At 37.5% G+C, this 18,757-nt stretch overlaps 1 protein-coding gene across 1 annotated transcript in view; it reads right to left on the bottom strand.

Annotated features, from left to right (window-relative positions):
• Nucleotides 1–749: 749 nt before the first annotated feature.
• fs(1)M3 (female sterile (1) M3) overlaps nucleotides 750–18,757 on the bottom strand; it is a 111,997-nt gene continuing 93,989 nt past the window's right edge. The window contains exons 26-31 of the mRNA XM_083117343.1: nucleotides 17,841–18,147; nucleotides 14,779–14,957; nucleotides 10,463–10,677; nucleotides 9,239–9,446; nucleotides 7,468–7,547; nucleotides 750–971 (exon numbers count right to left, since the gene is read on the bottom strand). Coding sequence (XP_082973469.1) covers nucleotides 825–971; nucleotides 7,468–7,547; nucleotides 9,239–9,446; nucleotides 10,463–10,677; nucleotides 14,779–14,957; nucleotides 17,841–18,147 — 1,136 coding nt within the window. The 3' untranslated portion in view covers nucleotides 750–824. The remainder of the gene's footprint in view (nucleotides 972–7,467; nucleotides 7,548–9,238; nucleotides 9,447–10,462; nucleotides 10,678–14,778; nucleotides 14,958–17,840; nucleotides 18,148–18,757) is intronic.

The following is an 18,757-nucleotide window of genomic DNA, read 5'->3' on the forward strand; positions in this document are numbered from 1 at the left end:
GCAAAGCAGTGGCGTGCAATGTTTTTATCAAGACAAGCATGCCCCCTGATGTACTATTGTTTATTTAAAAAATATATATTCAGTGAACGCTACTGCCTTCTACCCACTGTTGGAGCAATATGCTGTTACTACTTCTCTCCTTCAGCATTTATTGTCACTTCTATAGCACACACACTTGCAGATTTATCAAGATATCACATTAACAGATAATCCGCAAATAATGCGACCTCAGTGTTGTTGCTGGAATTTGGAAATGTGACTCATCTCTGAATGGTAATTGGTTGATGAAATGATGGGTTTTCTCTATCTTTGCAACCAAACCATCTGCAATGCTATGAGATGAGTTTTGGAATGTCCTTGAGCCAACTAGAACCCAAGACCAGATGAAATAAGCTATTTTTTTAATGCTAACACAAAGAATGGGGAAAATGTAAGACAAACTTTGAATGAACAATTACATGAAAATTACTCCCAAATTTCCAATATATGCAAATTATATGCATGTTAAGCTAAAATATGCACTAACATCCCAAATATTCATTTATATGCACTATAAAACTTTACCAAAGTTATCCACATCAAGTGAAATGGTTAAATCTGTTGAGAGCATATGAATTTTCCTTAAGGAAAAAAACATGCAAATATGCAAAAATCTGCCCCCTAAGTTATCACTGCAGAAGCAACATTTAGTTCAGATACAGGAAAATCCAGGTACCATTACAGTGAAATTACAAATGCCAAGATTGAAATATAATTTTTTTTAATAAATAATAATTTCAAAAGATCAACACACATATAGCACAATGAAGTGCACATGAAACAAATTATGGATTTGTTATACCTTGAGTTACAATTCGAAGAACTTTGCTCTCATTAATTGATGGTATGAATACATATTGAATTGGTCCAACTTTGAAAGGTACAAATCCTTGAATACTTTTCTGTTTCACATGTGAAATTTTCCTGAAACCCTGAAAAATAGAATAATTTCTAATAGTGATTTTTCCAGTAAAAATTACACCATGGTATACATAAAGGCACTGACCAATTGGGCAAGGTTTTGACCAAGAACTGACAATCTAAATGATACACAATTTTAAGATCTACTTGACACACAAACCTAGTATTCTATAAACTCTCGGCTGTAGAGAACACTGATTCCCCACTGGGTTATTTCCTGACAGGGTCATTGTGGGTCGGGGTACCAAAGCCTTGGCCTGCCAGAATGCAGTTTCAGTTAGGTATCAAATGAAGATGCAAGAGGTACCTTCTCTGAAGGTCAACACTTGGAATTCCTACTGAAGTGACAGTGAGGGTTCACACCAAAATAATTGCGTAGTTTAATGTTGTCACCTTGTAATCAAAGTGTACAGTGTTTGACACCTGGTGGGACACAATGGTTCAGAACAAACTTTAGGGGATGAGCAGGATATATATATATATATATCCCACCATGGCATGGCCAAAATTAATATGCTCTTTGTTCAAAACTACACATGATATCTAATTTCTGTCTTTTTTTTAATTTTATACATGTGAAGATATGACATCCTCGAATTACAAAATAATATAGCCATCATTAATATCATTAAGAAGTATTTTGTTTCCCTCTGAGTATGTTCAATTTGGCATTCCGAGTAAATGCCCAATTTTCAAAATTTCCCATAAATTAAGACCTGAAAATTTGCACAATTTCCCCAAGGAGTGGTCTTTTGTTGATCACCTTCCTGGATGTGGACGTGCACATCGAGGGAGGACACCTGACTATCTCCATCCACATAAAACCCATCAACCACATGCAATACCTACACTTCTCCAGCTCCCACCCGTTCCACACCAAAAAAGCCATTCCATTCTCTCTGGCCCTCAGGGGACAGCACCTGAACACTTCACCCACCTCCCGCCAGAATTATGACCTCCGCCTACACCAGGCCCTGGTCAACAGTGGATATCCCTCCAGCCTGGTCACCAAGCAAATATCGCGAGCTGCCTCACACACCACTACCACCAAGAAACCTGCTGCCACCAACCCACCTGCACTCGTCACCCAATATCATCCCCACCTCAACAAAATCAGGCACACACTACACCCTCTTCTCCCAATTCTCCACAGTGATCTTGAAACCAAAAACATCTTTCCCGACAAGCCCAGAGTGGTTTTCAAACGCCCCCCCAACCTCCAAAACATCCTGGTCCACAACACTCCACCATGCATCCAATACCCCCCTGCCCATAAATGTAACCACCTCAGGTGGAAGACCTGCCCCATCCTCATTACCTCTCACACCCTCCAGGTGCACACGGCCACTGGCAAATTTACCCTCCATCCCAAAGGGACCTGCCATGCCTCAAACGTAATCTACATCCTCACCTGCAACATCTGTGATGATTTTTACCTGGGGGAAACATCTACTGCCCTCAACCTCCACATCAATAACCACCACTTCTCCACCCACAACCTGGACTTCACTGTCGCCATCTACACCAACCACCACAACATCCCTTTCAACGACTGCTTCCGGCTAGCGATCATCCATCTCCTACCCCAACCAGCCAACACCTCTGTTCGCAACAGATGGGAGAGGGCCTATATATCGGCCATGAGTGCAACCACTCCACCTGGCCTGAACAAGGCCAACCAGTAACGTCCCTACCTTAACCCACCTCATCCCTCCAGACCCATCCCGCCCACTCACAGTTTCCGACGAGCCTGGTGACGAAACAGTGTTTTCTTTTTTTCGTTCTGCGCACCACTTCTTCTTCGATGGGGACCTGGCAACTCTGCAGGGCCCCAACTTCCGGTTCTGTCTCTTTCTCCTCACACTGATGATGCTACAAAGTTAGCGAAAATTTTGAATTTTTCTACTGTCCGGTGAGTGTTTCCTTTTACCTTCTTTGTTATTTTTCTCCAAAATAATTATCAACCTATTTTCAATGAAACTGCTTGATTGTAGGAATGTAGCACTGCTACATACATTTTTTCATTCACTTCAGTCTGCCAAATACCAATTTTTTTTGTTTAATTTCGATTTTCTTCTTCCTTTAACTGTCGTTATTGGGAGGTACAATGTATAAATTTCACCTCTGCTAAAAAGTCCTGTCATTAAAACAAAATGGAAACTATTTCTACAACAATTAGTTCTCCAGTTACATTTTTTTTGTACTTCATGGCACTTTTGAAAAGCACGCCCCTGGAAAGTGCTCATCTGGTAGAGACTAACAATCTACAGAGGATCTCATTCTCTAAAGGTTAAACTGTAGGTCCATTCCCAATTAACCTCTGTGTACAAAAGGACTTAAAACTCAAACTCTCACCAAAGTGAGAATGGCCCCTCCAGTCTACAAATAAGTATTCACTGCACATCCACAAAAAACAGACTGAGGCAACGAGGTTCACACCATTGAGAAATTGGGCCTAGTCTAAGTTGCATGCAAGTTGTGTCCCTTTGGTTCAAAAGGTTGAATTGATTAGAGTTGTGTTGCTTGGAAATGAACAACTAGTTGGAAACATGTGGAATGCATTTGAGCATATCTGAAACCTCTTGTTTCTTTGTATAATTATATGAAGATTATAATCAAACTAACAATATAATTTATGTTATGGTTTTTAGTAATAATAATATAATATTTTCAACATTAAAGATATGCACAATCAAATATTTTTGGCATACTTTTGGAAGATTAAGGCAAGGGACTGTTTTTAGCAAATTCAAGGAAAACCTTTCCTTAAGCATATCCTGTCACTTCTAAATGGATTTAATAAAATAATTTAGTTTTGGGGAGGGAGAATTATTGTTACGCATGACACATTCTTCACCTATATATTTCTATTAACTAGCAACATATTTTTAGACAAATTTCAGACTTCAGCATCAAGAAGGGTGGCATTCAGACCAGGCCCTGATTTATGTATGGAGAAGCCCAGAACTAACACTGTAAGGCCTACCCTATATTTTTCAGTTAATACTTTTAGGCTATTTTATATCAGTTGGTTAGTTACATTTTTACTATTTTTTTTTTTAAATTTTCAAATCAATTTTTTCCTATGTGGAGGGCTGTAGCCCCTCCTCTCTGAACCCATGCTGGATGGAGACAATACTCTGGAAAAAGAATGTGGTTTAACCAGGATTGAAGTACCATAAATAAGTAGTGGCTTCCACCATTCTACTCTGTGTACCTTCATTGTTTACCTACCTAATGCAGTGTTCTTGCATCAAAGTTGTCAGGCAACTGATTACTAATCAGCTTAGTTTACTTCTCTACCAAATAGAATAGCAGAAGCATCAAGGCTCCAAGACTAGACTAAGGAACCTGTTCTAACATTTTCTCCATCACAGTCACTCACAATCCACAACACACACATGGCTGTCAGGAGTTGCAACAAATTGAATGGCAAGATATAGGTAAGCCTTCTAAATTTCTTATATTACCATTTTGCTACTTCATAGCTGCACATAGGGAAGAATTTTCACAATATCTAGACTATGACAATGCATGTTTAGCTTAGAAATGAAAGGTCAAAAATTTAAGCGCCATACTGAAACTTAATAAAATTGATGGCAAACTTGACTAAACTAGTGGTTTCAAAGTTTTCAGCATAATCATTGCAATGCTTCAATTTCTTATTACTTGGAGGAACATTGAGGGTAGTATCAAGAATAAGTTGGGTAGCCTTTAAAAATTTTCAAAATCTAAAAGGATTGAGACTTGATCAAGCCTATTTCTTTAGCTTTCACAATTGAGGGGTTCAGAACACAAGTGGCATAACTCCACTTTTCATGAAAATTTAGTTGTATAACTTAGAACTGAAGTATCAACATTTCAGTGCTAGAAGTATCTAAGTTTCAAATTCTTGATCATGGAGGCACCACTATATTTGTGCTCCAACAGCTAAACATAGCACTATGTTATCTAAATGAGTCTCTTTCTCAAAACTGTCTTGAATGGAGTTACACCACTTGTGCTTTGAACCCCTCAATGATTGTATTTCATATGCAGTGCAGTCTACTAAAAAGTAATCTGAAAATTTGTATCGACCTATCTTGTAGAAAGTCAAGTGATCATCTTAGTTAGTTGGCCATTGTGGTGAGAATTGTGTGTGTGTGTATACCGGGTGGTCCAAAAGTCCCGGAACGGACAAATATAGTGAGAAATACACATCGAATCGGAAAACTAAAAAATACATGTTTAATAAATGAAAGAAAGCTATTCCATGATATCACACTTGATTCCACACCCATGCCCCCTGGGGGTGGGGCCGGGGGCAACTGTGAAATTTGAAATGGAAACCCCCATTTTGTATTGTAGAATCTGATTCTACCTAAGAATATAACTGGGTAACCCAGGAACAATGACGTGGACGTAGTAGTATTTTGTTCCCAGTAGGCGAGTCGCCTCGCCTCTCACCCTCGAGGTGCTTGTAGTAGGTGCCATTCGGTGTTCTCGCCAACCTCAATTCATTTCCTGCTCAAATTGGTATCCCCCTTTTTCTTGGCACAGTCCCAACCAAAGATACACACCATTGGAAACATTCTGTAACATCTCCAGACTAATTGCATTTGACACTACGAATTCTGACTTTCAATTCCTCGATATCATTGGCTTTGGTTTCAAGAACTTTGCTTTTCAAGTATCCCCAGTAGAAGAAATCAAGAGGTGTCAAATTGGGTGACCTCTGTGGCCCCTTCTACCAATCCACCTGTCAGGAAAAACGTTGTTCAGCACATTGCGAACAATTAAAGCAAAATGAACTTGAGTTCCATCTTGTTGATACCAAACATTTGCGAATGCATCCCCACGATAGTTTGTATTTCAGGTATTATCTCATTGGTCAACAAATTTATGTACTTTTCAGATGTCAAATTGCCATCAATGAAGTATGGCCCGATAATAGGATTACACAATATTCCAGCCCAAACGTTAACTTTTTGCGGGTACTGTGTACGATGCTCCCTCATCCAGTGGGGATTCACAGTGGCCCAATACCTCATGTTATGCCGGTTGACAGATCCGCTTAACTCAAAAGGTAGCTTCATCGGAGAAACAAGTCCACCACAGAAATTGATTATTTCTGTCAAATCATAGCATCATTTCCTCGCAGTATTCAAGTCTACGATCATAGTCGTCTCCGATCAGTTCTTGCACTAGTTTTATTTTGTACGGATGATACTGATGCGACTTCACAATTCTAAGGATAGATGTTTTACTTACTTCAGTTTGTTGAGCTACTTTCAGACTCAAAGTATGGGCGTTTTCTTGGAAATGCATTAGAACTTCCAAAGATTTCTCCTTGTTTGTAGCAGTTTTAGGTCTTGCACATCGTGGTTCATCCCTGACTGCTCCAGTTCTTTCGAAGCGATCAACGGTTTGATAAACAGTAGATTTTGAAATAGGTGCACAATTCGGGAACGTATCGTTGAATAAATGTGCAACATCTCCATATGATCGTTCCCTATCACCAAACCCCCACATCATGAGAACTGTTATCCTTTCCCTTTCTGACAATGCCATCGTTGACAGAATATGAACAGTAATGGATTTTCTATTCTTTCGTAGACCTATTAATACTCCAGTATGATTCCCCCCTCCCCCTCTTCGTGAGTTGCAAAGAATGAACACAGGGTTACTGAAACTAAATTTGACCGCCCACTTTCACATTCTGTAAGATCTCACCTCTTACACAACAATCGCCTTAAGCATGCGACCTTCACCGTGATAGATTACAGGCAGCTCCTCACGCCGAACCGACCTGGTGGCATGATGAGTAAGCCCACTGTGTGTGTATCGTTGTTGGTTGGGAACAGCTCACGCAGCAAACTACCGACACACGTCAAGTTAATCACATGCCCGCATGGAGTCTACAGATAGCAGACCAGTCACCTTTGAGCGGCCCTATGGGAGCGCGGAAGAAAAACAAATTGGGCCGTGACTTAAACAATGAACAATTCAGACGTTTGTGCTTTCCGATGTTGGGAACGGAGGAAAGGCAGTGGTGAGCAGGTAATTAACTTCCGGTCACCACAGAGGCGAGGGGACTCACCTAAAACAAGCACCCGATGGGAACAAAATACTACTACATCCACGTCGTTGTTCCTAGGTTACGCGAAATGTTGTACAGGAACCCGGTTATTTTCTTACGTAAAATCCGATTCTACAATACAAAATGGGGGTTTCCATTTCAAATTTCACAGGGGGCGGGGGTGGGGAATCGTGTGTGATATCATTGAATAGCTTTCTTTCACTTATTAAACACTTATTTTTTAGTTTTCCGATTTGATGTGCATTTCTCACTATATTTGACCGTTATGGGACTTTTGGACCACCTGGTATATACAAGTTTAAAAAAATTATTGTTTAATCTGTACATCAGTGAAAGATTTTGCACTATTCCTCATTAAACAAAGTAAAATTATACAAGCTGGGTTTTATGTTGTAATACCATAATTTGTATGTTAATTTGTCCCTTACCTCTATGTGATAATACTGGTACACATACAAACTTGAGTCAGCAGTTGCAATTCCAAGAAAAGAATCTCCAATTCCAGAACCTAAAAGAAAAGGCATACATTTTGAATTTGCCAAGCCAATATTAAGTAGTTTCATTGAATGTCAAAAAAGCATCATTACATTACATTTAATGTAGGTGTAGGTATTTCTTATTGTAATAATTTTAACTTTTGATTTATAATGGGATCATCATACTTGACCTACATTTCAACAGAAGTCACAAAAACAGTGCCAACAAGTGAAAATTGAACACCAAGCTTTTGTCTCCTTCAGTGTGATCAGGAAGGAAAATTTTGGATAAATTAGAGGAAATAAATTCACAGCTGCTGGTAGTTGCAGAATGTTGAAACTGTTCCAAGTGATCACCAGCAAGCAGTGCAATGAGAATTTCTGTACTATCCCAACTTACCAAAATGTTTCTTTACCTCCCTGATAATGATATTGCAACAAGGTTGACACCTTAATTCTTGCTTTTGGTACAATTACAAATAAATTTATTGATATAGCCTGTAATTTAGTGTCCTGGTTTTGTAAACTTCTAAATATGCAGTATTTTTTTCAAAGTTAGTTAATGAATTATTTATGTTCCTAAGAAAATTTTGCAACTTTATATATGATTGGTAGAATATCAGTATTTTATCAGTATCAGGAAAAATTCATTATCAGTCCATCCCTACTACTAACAGAAAAATAAAATTTACTATTATCCGTACCAGCTAAATGTAGACCAGACGAATGAGAGCAAGTCTCTGCACAAGTAGTGATGCGAGTCTGCTCCACCAATGAACAGTGAGAGGAACGGGATTGTGTAATGAGCGATGGGAGTTTTCCCGATTTCCCCCCTTCGCTATGCAGCATTGCAAACTTTTGAAAAGGATAATACTGAACACACATGTCAAACTGACTGTATTTTTGTCTCCAGGTCCGTATGATTGGTTTAAGAATTTCTTAGGGAAATATTAGGGATAAAACTGCAAGAGCAAATTTTGACACGCCGTCCATTTAGCGTACGGGCTAAGGTCTGGACCTTACATCCGTACATGCACAGTCAGGACCGTACGGTTGGCAACGCTGTGCTTTCCTCCTCTGCCGATATGCACGGTTCTGCTCTACAGTTAGCTGGGACAGGGTATAGTACACTAATATCTGGTGCTTAAACTGCCCCAAACCCTAGTTTCTGTAAACCAGATTACAAACACAGATGAGAACAAAAACATTCTTTTAATAGCTTGAACAAGCATTAATTTATACTTTGTAGTTGTATCCAGAGCCAACTTGTAGTTCATTATGCCAAAGAAATGTGTTTATTTTCTTCATTGCAAGTAGAGGAAGATTATCTTGGTGAAGAAAGAATGAAAAACAAAAGATTAAAATTTAAAATCAAGACAACTATGAAGTTATTATGGCTATTTTAAGTACAATTGACCTACTGTAACAGACTGCTAGGACATTCTCCGAGCGTGCCCAAGATATTTTTATGTAAAAAAGAAGAGAATACCAGGGTATACATATTTCATATTCTTGAAAGCCAGCAAAAGCACCTGTACTTAACCAATCACATCAACTATTTTCTCCACACATTATTTCTGCAAAACCTTAGTAGTGTTGTCAAAGTTGGAGGACTAGACTAGAAATAAATTTAACTCCACAATAATCTAAACAAGAAATTCCATTTCCATTTTTGACCTTGAAAAAGTTGTCAAGAAATTCAGAATTAATATTTTCAACTTACCTCCAACATGAAATGCACCCATTCCTAGAACAGTGCTATCTAAATGTAATGACTGGTAGAAATAGAAATTATTAAATTCTTCATTATATCTCAGCATGAAAATTTCCGATTTGTGTTGGTGACCAAAAACCATGAAAATTTCTTCCTTGTGTTGAAGACTTGCAATACTTCTAAGGCCAGAAGTTTTAACAGTTCGCAACAACTGAAACTAGAGAAACAATAAGTATTTTTAATGCTTTTGAAACAATGTTTTAGTTAAATTTACAAGTTATACTAATGCTTTTCACAAAATCTGCAATATATAATGGAAAAATACATAGATCAAACTTCTAAAATTAGGATTTCCTGACTGATGTATACATCTATGACATTACTGGACTTTCTTGGGCATTATTTCACAAGGCTGCAACAATTATTCACTTTGTCACATGAACCAGTGACAAAAACAAAGTGTGCATGAAAATATTACATTGCGGATAATTTGGGAAGTCAGAATATTGAAAGGGTTAGAGCTTTCACCTTAACAGTAAATTTCTGTGACCATCAGTGTGTTGTTTGTATTCTGTGGTGAAGATATAAAATTACTTTGAAGTATTCATTCATTTATTTTATGAAAGATGGTTACTGAGGGCTTTAATAATCCCTCCTGTGACCCTGTGCACAATTTTAATGTTCCTACAAAAACAGTCCTCGCACATCATAATTTTGTGTACTCATAAAAAAACTCATTTTGAATTGCAATTGACATGTGCAAAAATGTGTAATGTCAATAACTTTATCAAAGAGAATTTGACTGTCAGTTTAATTGATTTATTCTAAAAATTATCAAGTTCTTAAAGGTGCAGTCAGTCACAAGGTAAAGCACACTAACTACACATTTAAATTTATTTTCTAGGATCTTCCAATTTGAATTTAGAAATTTGTGATAAAAATAGGCAAATCCACCCACAATGAACAGTTAAATATAATTACTCTGGAAATATTAAATTCATTTTACATGTATGATATTTGTATGGGCATGAAAGGCAATTCTAGATACAATTCAATATAAGTAAAAGAATATGGAGTACCAGTGGAAAAGTTTATACACAGTAACATACCAAGAGGTACTTTCCTGGTCCATAAATTTAAGAATTAGAATTGTCCTTACGTACTACAACAAATTATGTCAAAGAGGATAGATCAAAGTAAGGTTATTATCTCTAGTTAGAAATCATAATTTACCTGTTCCAATTCTTTATCGAAATGATAGATTGGAGATTCAACAGTGTTTGTGTTCATGTTTATTCCAAATGTATTTCCTACAGCCAAGAATGTTCCAAATGCATTATGGATGACATCTACCATCCAAGCACCACTTGTGTCCAAAGTCTGCAATAATTTTACTTCTTTCTCATCAGCTAGGAGTTTGTAAACCAAACTTCCACTAGAATAAAAACCTGAAAAAATAGAATGGCTGTTATGATTATGTAAGTAATATGCTTCCATTAAAATTTTACAATTATGTCATTCATAATATGCTAAACTCCCCATAATAGTTCACAGAAGGTACAAGATAGGAATTATGTTATGTATTATGTTACCATAATTGAATTAGATGAAGTGAGGAACATCTTGGGCAATGATGTTAATTCAATTAGATTAGTTAGAATTAGGGCTGAGCCGATACCGATGCAGATTTATCTGTATTGGAAAGTATTGGTTGGAATTCATCTACCAATACCAGCTGATACTTTTCCGGTATATTGGTCTTTTATGGGGTCCGCAAAATTGCCGCATAACATTTTTACAGAGTAATTATCCTGGAAATTATGCAAAATTCAAACTTTTTTTTTTATTATTTTGCACGGAAAAATATTTTTTCTGATTACATAACATCTATTTTAATATTCTGATATAATTCTTGAATATTCTAAAGCAAATTTTTGGTAAATTCATGCATATAATTGGATTAGAATATGTACACAGCAATATTGATCAATATTTTGAACAAATTTTAATTATTACGATTTTTAAGTATCTGTATCGGTGGGAATTGGTAAGAGTATCGGAATCTGTTAAAAGTGGTATCAGGTCAGCCTTAGTTAGAATGAATGTTGAACGAAAATGAGATTGTTTTCAGAGCTTGTGCTGCAGTAGTCCTTGTATAGAAACAATGAATGCATGTGTATTTCAATGCATATTTTGCTCATATTTATTGTATATAATTTTTCTTTTGCATATGTGCTGGTGATATCACTATTTACTTGTATAGTGGAGCTTTATGATGTAATGTAAAACAGAAGCAATCTCTCCAAGTTTCTATGTATTCATGATAACTGCTTTATCATCATGCCATATGACCAAGAAAATCAATATTTGGAGGGATGAATCAACCCTTTTGTTATTCAAGTTCACAAGACACTTGCAAATGTAGTCTTTCATAACTAGAGCCCTGTAGTCCAGGCATTTATTTATTAAAATAGTTAAAATAGACATTCATAATGTGTAAAATTGACACAAAGCTTAAAAATAGGCACCAAAAACAAAAAAATAGGCACAATAAACGAAGAAAGTGGCAAATTCCAAGTTGCTTATCTTTTTTTAAAATTTCATTAGAAAATTTAAAATCTACATTGAAATAACATTTTTACTTTCATTTGTTGTCTTGTTTGCACATAACCACTACGTTTTTCCCCCCTTGACATTCATAGATAGTTGTTTCTTTATTCTGTTTTGTAGTGTCAAGAAATGCATTACTGTACATAAAAATATTGTAAAATCAATTTTCATGTAAATTTTACATCTGATGTCAGAGTCATCGCCATTTCCTACCGTACCGTGTCTCACAAGCACAGCTTGACCAAGAAGAGAAAAACCCTCTGTGGTCAAATTTCAACACTAGGAAGTGAAGGGAGCATGGGTGATGCAATCAGCTGCTTGCCATGAATCCTGTCCCTGTATTTCCAAAATATGAGGCACTTTTTATTCAGAACCAAATGTTTGCATCATAATGAAGGGATAAACCATATATAGCAAAAGTAGACATAGTATTCATCAAAGGAAGCAAGGAAGTGAATTTATACATATGGCTGCATGGGGACACTTGGACAAGCTAACTTTAGTTAGGGGGTTTTCTCATCTTGGTTGAGCCATATCTCATTTTCTTATTGATGCAGATTCTTCAACAGTCACAATGTTGATATTTTGAGAGTATTTTACTTTATTTACATGTTAAACAGTGTAATACAGGGTGAGGCAGTCAAACGGCAGAATTTTAAAAAATCACAAAAACAGAGCAAATATTAGTTATATTTTTAACATGAATGTACTGTACATGAGTTGAAATTAGTAGTGTACCTGAAAAATGTTCATTTTTTAAATATGGTGTCAGTAAGATAGCGTCCTTGGTTTTGCACACATTTTCCCTGCTTGCCCTCGATGACTATGACCCAGATGAGTTACTCTTCCAGCAAGATGGTGCAACTAGCCATACTGACAGTGTGTATGCAGTGGCGGCGACTAGAGGGGCGGGGGACAGTTGCCCCTCCACTTTTCACCACTTTTGCCTCGGCACTATGCTAAACCTTATCTGCAAAGGGAAATATACTGTCTTTGCCCCCCCAGTTAGTTTTGGCACCTGGCCCCCTAGTTTTGGAACCCAATCACCGCCACTGTGTCTATGGATGTGCTTAGACTCTCATTTCCTGGTTGTCTTTCAGCAGATTCGGCAACATTCCGTGGCTTGCCCATTCACCCAACTTGGCAGCTCCTGACTTTTTTCTTTGGAGTTACCTCAAATCCAAAGTATTCAAGGAAAACCCTCCAAGAACCAGGGATGATTTGAAGGAGCGAATTCGGCAAGAGATCCACAACATTCCGTTGGAGATGCTACGCAATGTCATGGGCGGATTTACTCAGACCCCGACAATGTGTGCAAAACCAAGGACGCCATCTTACTGACACCATATTAAAAAAATGAACATTTTTCAGGTAAACTAGTAATTTCAACTAGTGTACAGTACATTCATGTTCATAAAATAAATAATATTTGCTCTCTATTTTTTGTGATTTTTTTAAATCTTCCAGTTTGACTGCCTCACCGTATACAAAAATATATTTTACCTAGTTTATAAGCAACCAATACTCTAAACAGAAATATTTTTGCAGCCACGAATACATTGAGAGGTATGTGAAAATAAAGAAACCACAATGCCAAGATAAAGCACAAAATAAAGCTGTATTTTAAACAACCCTTTACGTAGTGCCATGAGAAACTGCAGGTAAGCATGTTTTGAATGTCCTTACATATTTACTTCAGAGCATGTTCAATTTTTAAATTTGTATTTAATACAATGAAAATGTGTAAGTGAGGATATGAACATGGACGTCCGCAGGATTTTTTCCAGGGAGGGGCAAGGAAGGTATTTTTTTCCAAGGGGGGGCAAACGAAGGCAAATTTTCCCCAAAAATAGTGTTGTTCCCTAAAAAACATTGCTTAAATTTGAATTTATGGTGTTCATGCAATAATTAACACATATTATTGTGGCTAAAATGAAATTATATGTGTGAAATACATATTTTTTGGTTGACTTTCAATTTCCAGGGGGGGGGCCACGGCCCCACCTTGCCCCCCCTTCCGGACGTCCATGGATATGAATCAGAAAATGTCGCTTTAATAGAAATGTTGAAATTCATACATACGTCTGTACATGCAAGTTATGACCATTGTATTCACTGCCGCAGGTGTACTAATTGAAACCATTTCAAGGTAACCATATATTCCTCAGTAGCAGATACCATAAATGTAGCAGTGTATATCCCCCTCTCCCCCTCCTGATATCAAAATCTAAGAATGCTCTGTTTCAGTGTTGAAAGTCTCATTCGATTGCAATAATGGACTTTCCAGATTGCAGAACTCCATTAGACACAGTAGCAAATTTTGTAAATAAGAACATAACCATAATAGCATATAGGACTCATCACCACAGCTTTCATGATTTTTTTTTAAAAAAAAAGAAATTGTCAGAGAACCAGATAAACATAATTCCAAAAATGCAGTTTTCAATTTTGTTTAACGTATCACCTTGAAAAGCTGTTTGGAGTCAGGTCAGCATATTTCCACTTCTAATCCTTAGCAGTAAGATGGAGTCATGTATCTCCAATTTACCAACTCTTTTTAAGAGTCAGACATACAGAATACATTATTTCCTCTTCCCTGTAAATTAATAAATTGGAGTTACATCCCTCTGGATCTCGCACGACGATATTACCCTGACATGTTCAGAGTAATTTCAAATTACTAGAATTTACACATTGTCTAAAATATTTTAAAGAGTATTATTTTAAGTGGTAGTATCTGCTGAGCCATGATTTTTATTAAAATGGCCTTGATGTTTGAAAAAGTAATGTTTTAAAAATTTCACTCAACTTTAGAAAATATTTCAATATGTAAATATAATGTGTTACGTAAGTTAAGAGTATTTCCTTCCTGCACATATCTCAAGTGTTACAAACTTCAAATTATAGCTTGCACAGTTTATTTCCAGAAATGTACTTACCACTACTGCGACTATAATATAAACATATAACAATATAGAGGTATCCATCTGAAGAAAATCCTTTAACATCACTAACGTAACCTGTGAAGTTCAGTTGGACTGAATCTATAAAGTCTTCCATCTTTGTTAAAGAAATTATTGTATATTCTTCTTTTTCTTTTTCCTCTGGAAGACTACATCTGGAAATCAAATGTTAATGTCAGTTTAACCAATTCATATTACAATTACTAGTTGTACCTATTGTATCAAGTTTGTGTGTCCATCGGATTAGACATGGCTAAGTCTACCACCACTTAACATTTTCTGTATCATCATCTTGGCTAAAGGTATCCAACAATGAAGACATATTTTGGCAAGAGACACAGGGGTCTAGTCAGTAGGGTGTGGCTGCCATGTGTGACACCCTTGTTCAATTCCTGGGATGAGTGATCTAAGGTCAGAATTTTTCCAGCCTTGTTCCTGCATAAAGCAACTATTCTGGGATACACTTGTTCTATTCTGTTGCCCCTTCTACGCAAATACTTTGATGTAATAAAATTTAGGATGCACCACAGATTTTCAGTATCCTATTTTATATTACACTCATTGACAAAAAAAGTTAACCACCCAGAAGGAAAGGTTCAATTTGAACATAATTTCATACACATGTGTACCTAGAGAATTGCACACCAAGGGAGGATTGCAGTATTGTGCGCCAAGCATTTTGCAACCCCATCACATCTGCTATCTACACACACATACAGGAGAGACTACAACACCCTGTGTCATACCTCATCATTGGTCGTAGTCTGGCAGCTGCTGCACTAAATGTTCACCATCCCATGCGAAGGCTGCCATTAACAATAGAACACAAACAGCCGCAATTTCAGTGTTGCTGTAACCAGGAGGCATGGACTGCTGATGACAGTGGTGAGTGGCATTGCATCATGTTCAGCGATGAATCTCAGTTCTGCATTTTGTTGACAAGAATAACATCTCACGTAGTTCTCTCTTTCTGCACAACATTTATTTACACTTCTACCCTTCGCCATATATACATCTTTCCATTGCAGATCTAATATCAACTGCTCCCAGTTGCCTTTTGCCCCATAACACAGAATTGCACTTATCAAGAATTCACTCTACAAGTGCAATATTTACCATAGTGCTAACCGACCCCCGCAGTTTATCATGCAGAGGTCCCTAAACTACGGCGCTCACTCTGTGTGTATTTCTAAGCATCCATAAAAAACTGCCTCAATTCATCGGGCCTTGTATCGAAGTATCGGTGAGCCAGGGATTCTGAGATATGAGAGACCATAACAAGTCTGACAAACGACCCATCCCCCAACCATCGGGGCACGGCACGGCCATTGAGAGAACCCAACCATTGGCTTCCCAGACTACCAAGCAAAAAGCAACCCAGGCCAGAGCATTTACAAAGAAATAAATTCTTACATATACACTTTCCAATTTCCAGCTGTGTGTGTAAAAACCACGCAGAAATTTCCATGAATGACCACCTTGTGAGAGAGAGTATGACGGCACCGAGGGGAGAGGACACATCCTGCCAACATTGTGGAGACGCACCGGTATTACCCCTGCCATCATGGTGTGGGGAGATATTGGGTATGAGTTCAGATCACATCTGGTAGTGGTTCTGGGGATTCTGACGGCACAGCACTACGTCATGAACATCCTGCATCCTCATGTGTTACTCTCAGACAGCATCCTGGTACAGTTTTTCAACATGACAATGCTCGTCCGCACACGGTGCATGTGAATATGGACTGCCTGCATCATGTTGAGGTACTCCCATGGCCAGCAAGATCCCCTGTCTGTCCCAGATAGAACATGTAAGGGATCAGCTTGGACGTCATCTCCGACCCAGTGCTGATTTGCAGGATATCGAAGGCCAGTTACAAACAGCTGTGGGCAGACTTGCCTCGGGAGAGGATACAAAGCCTCTACAACTCCATTCCAAATTGAATCTGTGCACGTATCAAGACCCGAGGGGATGCCACATCCTACTGACATGGGGTCAGCAGTATGCCCATAGTGCACACACTGTCTGTCTGATCTGATTTTGTATCATTGCAATGCAGTCACATAACCTGTCAACAGGTGCAGCTTCATTTCATTTCCACCACTCCTTCTAGTTGATTCATTATTTTTTTTTGTCAAAGTAGAATTCTAGTAAACTTTTCACCTATTCTTAAGCCATGCTAAATCAAGATAGAACAAAAATCCTTTCTCTTCCCAAGTAGACTCAGCCTTCAAGTTTAGTCAAATCCACCCGTCCTATGCTCAATTCAGGGAAAACAATGTTGTGATTCATCATGACTCCTTTATTTATTTATCGTGAAGACAACTGGCGAGCTACTTGAAAGCAATAGCAGTATTTTGGTCTTGAAAGCTTTGCATGCCTTTGCCCTTTATTTGTCTTTTGGCTAATTGCAACTGAGGATGAGTGATGATATGATGAAATTGATGAAGGGACACTTACAAAGAACACCCATACCTAGGCCAGGATTTGAACCTGGGATTGTAGCATGCATTGCTGACCACTCCAGGCTTTAGCCTTTGAAGGGATGTTGCACCACATTAGTTAAATTAGAAGTAGCATATTTGAGAGACCATATTTAGCAACCAAAATTCTCTTTTAGTACAAAATTTAAATTCAAATCTGGAATAGATCTTCATCTATGAAGAAATGTGAATTGAATGAAAATCTCAAGCAGTAGAGAAAATTGTCATTGTGATGCAATCATTCAAACACACGCTGAACTTTCTGTAATTTATATTCCCTATTGATGGATAAGTTAGATCATTGTATAATTTAATGCATGGTTGTTTTTCAAGATGAGGTGGAAGCTAGATATTTCAGTATGTTTTTCAATAAGTTCTTAACAACTTTTTCCTGACTAAAAGCCTGAGTGATGGATGAACTTGCATGTGTGAAGAAAAGATTCACAGCAAGCACACACACACACGTATTACAGAAAAAGTGGTGGATGATACAAGTTGATGACAACAGCTAAATAACCTATGAACATAGCTTCCTTCTAGAAAAATGTACTTACCTTTTACTAGTGCTGACAGTAGTAGTAAACACTTGTGCAGTGACTTTAGTGTTAGAATCGTACACTGTAAATATGCGCTCAGTGTTATTCATAACAATTATATTTGGAATTTCATCAGGATATATTTCCACCACATATTGAGTAGGACACAGGCAGTCATTTGGTAAATTGCAGATGCCAGATTCAAATCCATATATATTGAGAATGGTAATATCATCCATGTCAACATACTGTGCAGTTTTAGCATTGCAGACTTCTACTTTCAGATTATTTTCATGTTCCAAGTACATGAACTGTTCTTCCATACCTGTAAAATATGAAAAGGTCAATATCTACAAATATGCATGTGGGGGTTTAAACAAAATTGGCCAATGTTAAATTTAAATTTAATGTGAATTTACACAATTTTTTTCATAATTTTCTCTCATTATTCTAATATTTTTAATAGGAGTTCTTCAGAGGCAAAGATATATTACAAGCAATGCAAGCAGTGCTTGCATTATTCGAATATCATTTAATGTACTTATGTTTTAGCCTTATTTAGTTTCCATCGCACTCTATTTCGAGAAAAATTATGGCCACAAACTCCCTCAGCAGCTCTGTAGCAAGCACCAGCTTCAATGCTTGCGGACGATCTATGGGAAAATAACACACCCGAAGGAGGCACATGGGGAAGCATGAAATTTGGGTGGAAACCGTCCACAACGCTTCTACCAAAAAGCTCTGCTTGCTGAGCTTGCATGATTCCCGAAAATAGCAGAGCTCGACCGAAAGCAGAAGGATACATTGCCAGCAAAAACTAGTAACGAATATTTGTCTTCATGAACACTTAAACAAGATCGCGAATATAATAATAATTCTTAGTCATAAAATAACTAAAAGAAGTTATTATCACTGTTCTAAATTCCGTATATACC

Source organism: Lepisma saccharinum, chromosome 2 (genome assembly GCF_977018435.1).
Source record: "Lepisma saccharinum chromosome 2, izLepSacc3.1, whole genome shotgun sequence".
Classification (NCBI taxonomy): Eukaryota; Metazoa; Arthropoda; class Insecta; order Zygentoma; family Lepismatidae; genus Lepisma; species Lepisma saccharinum.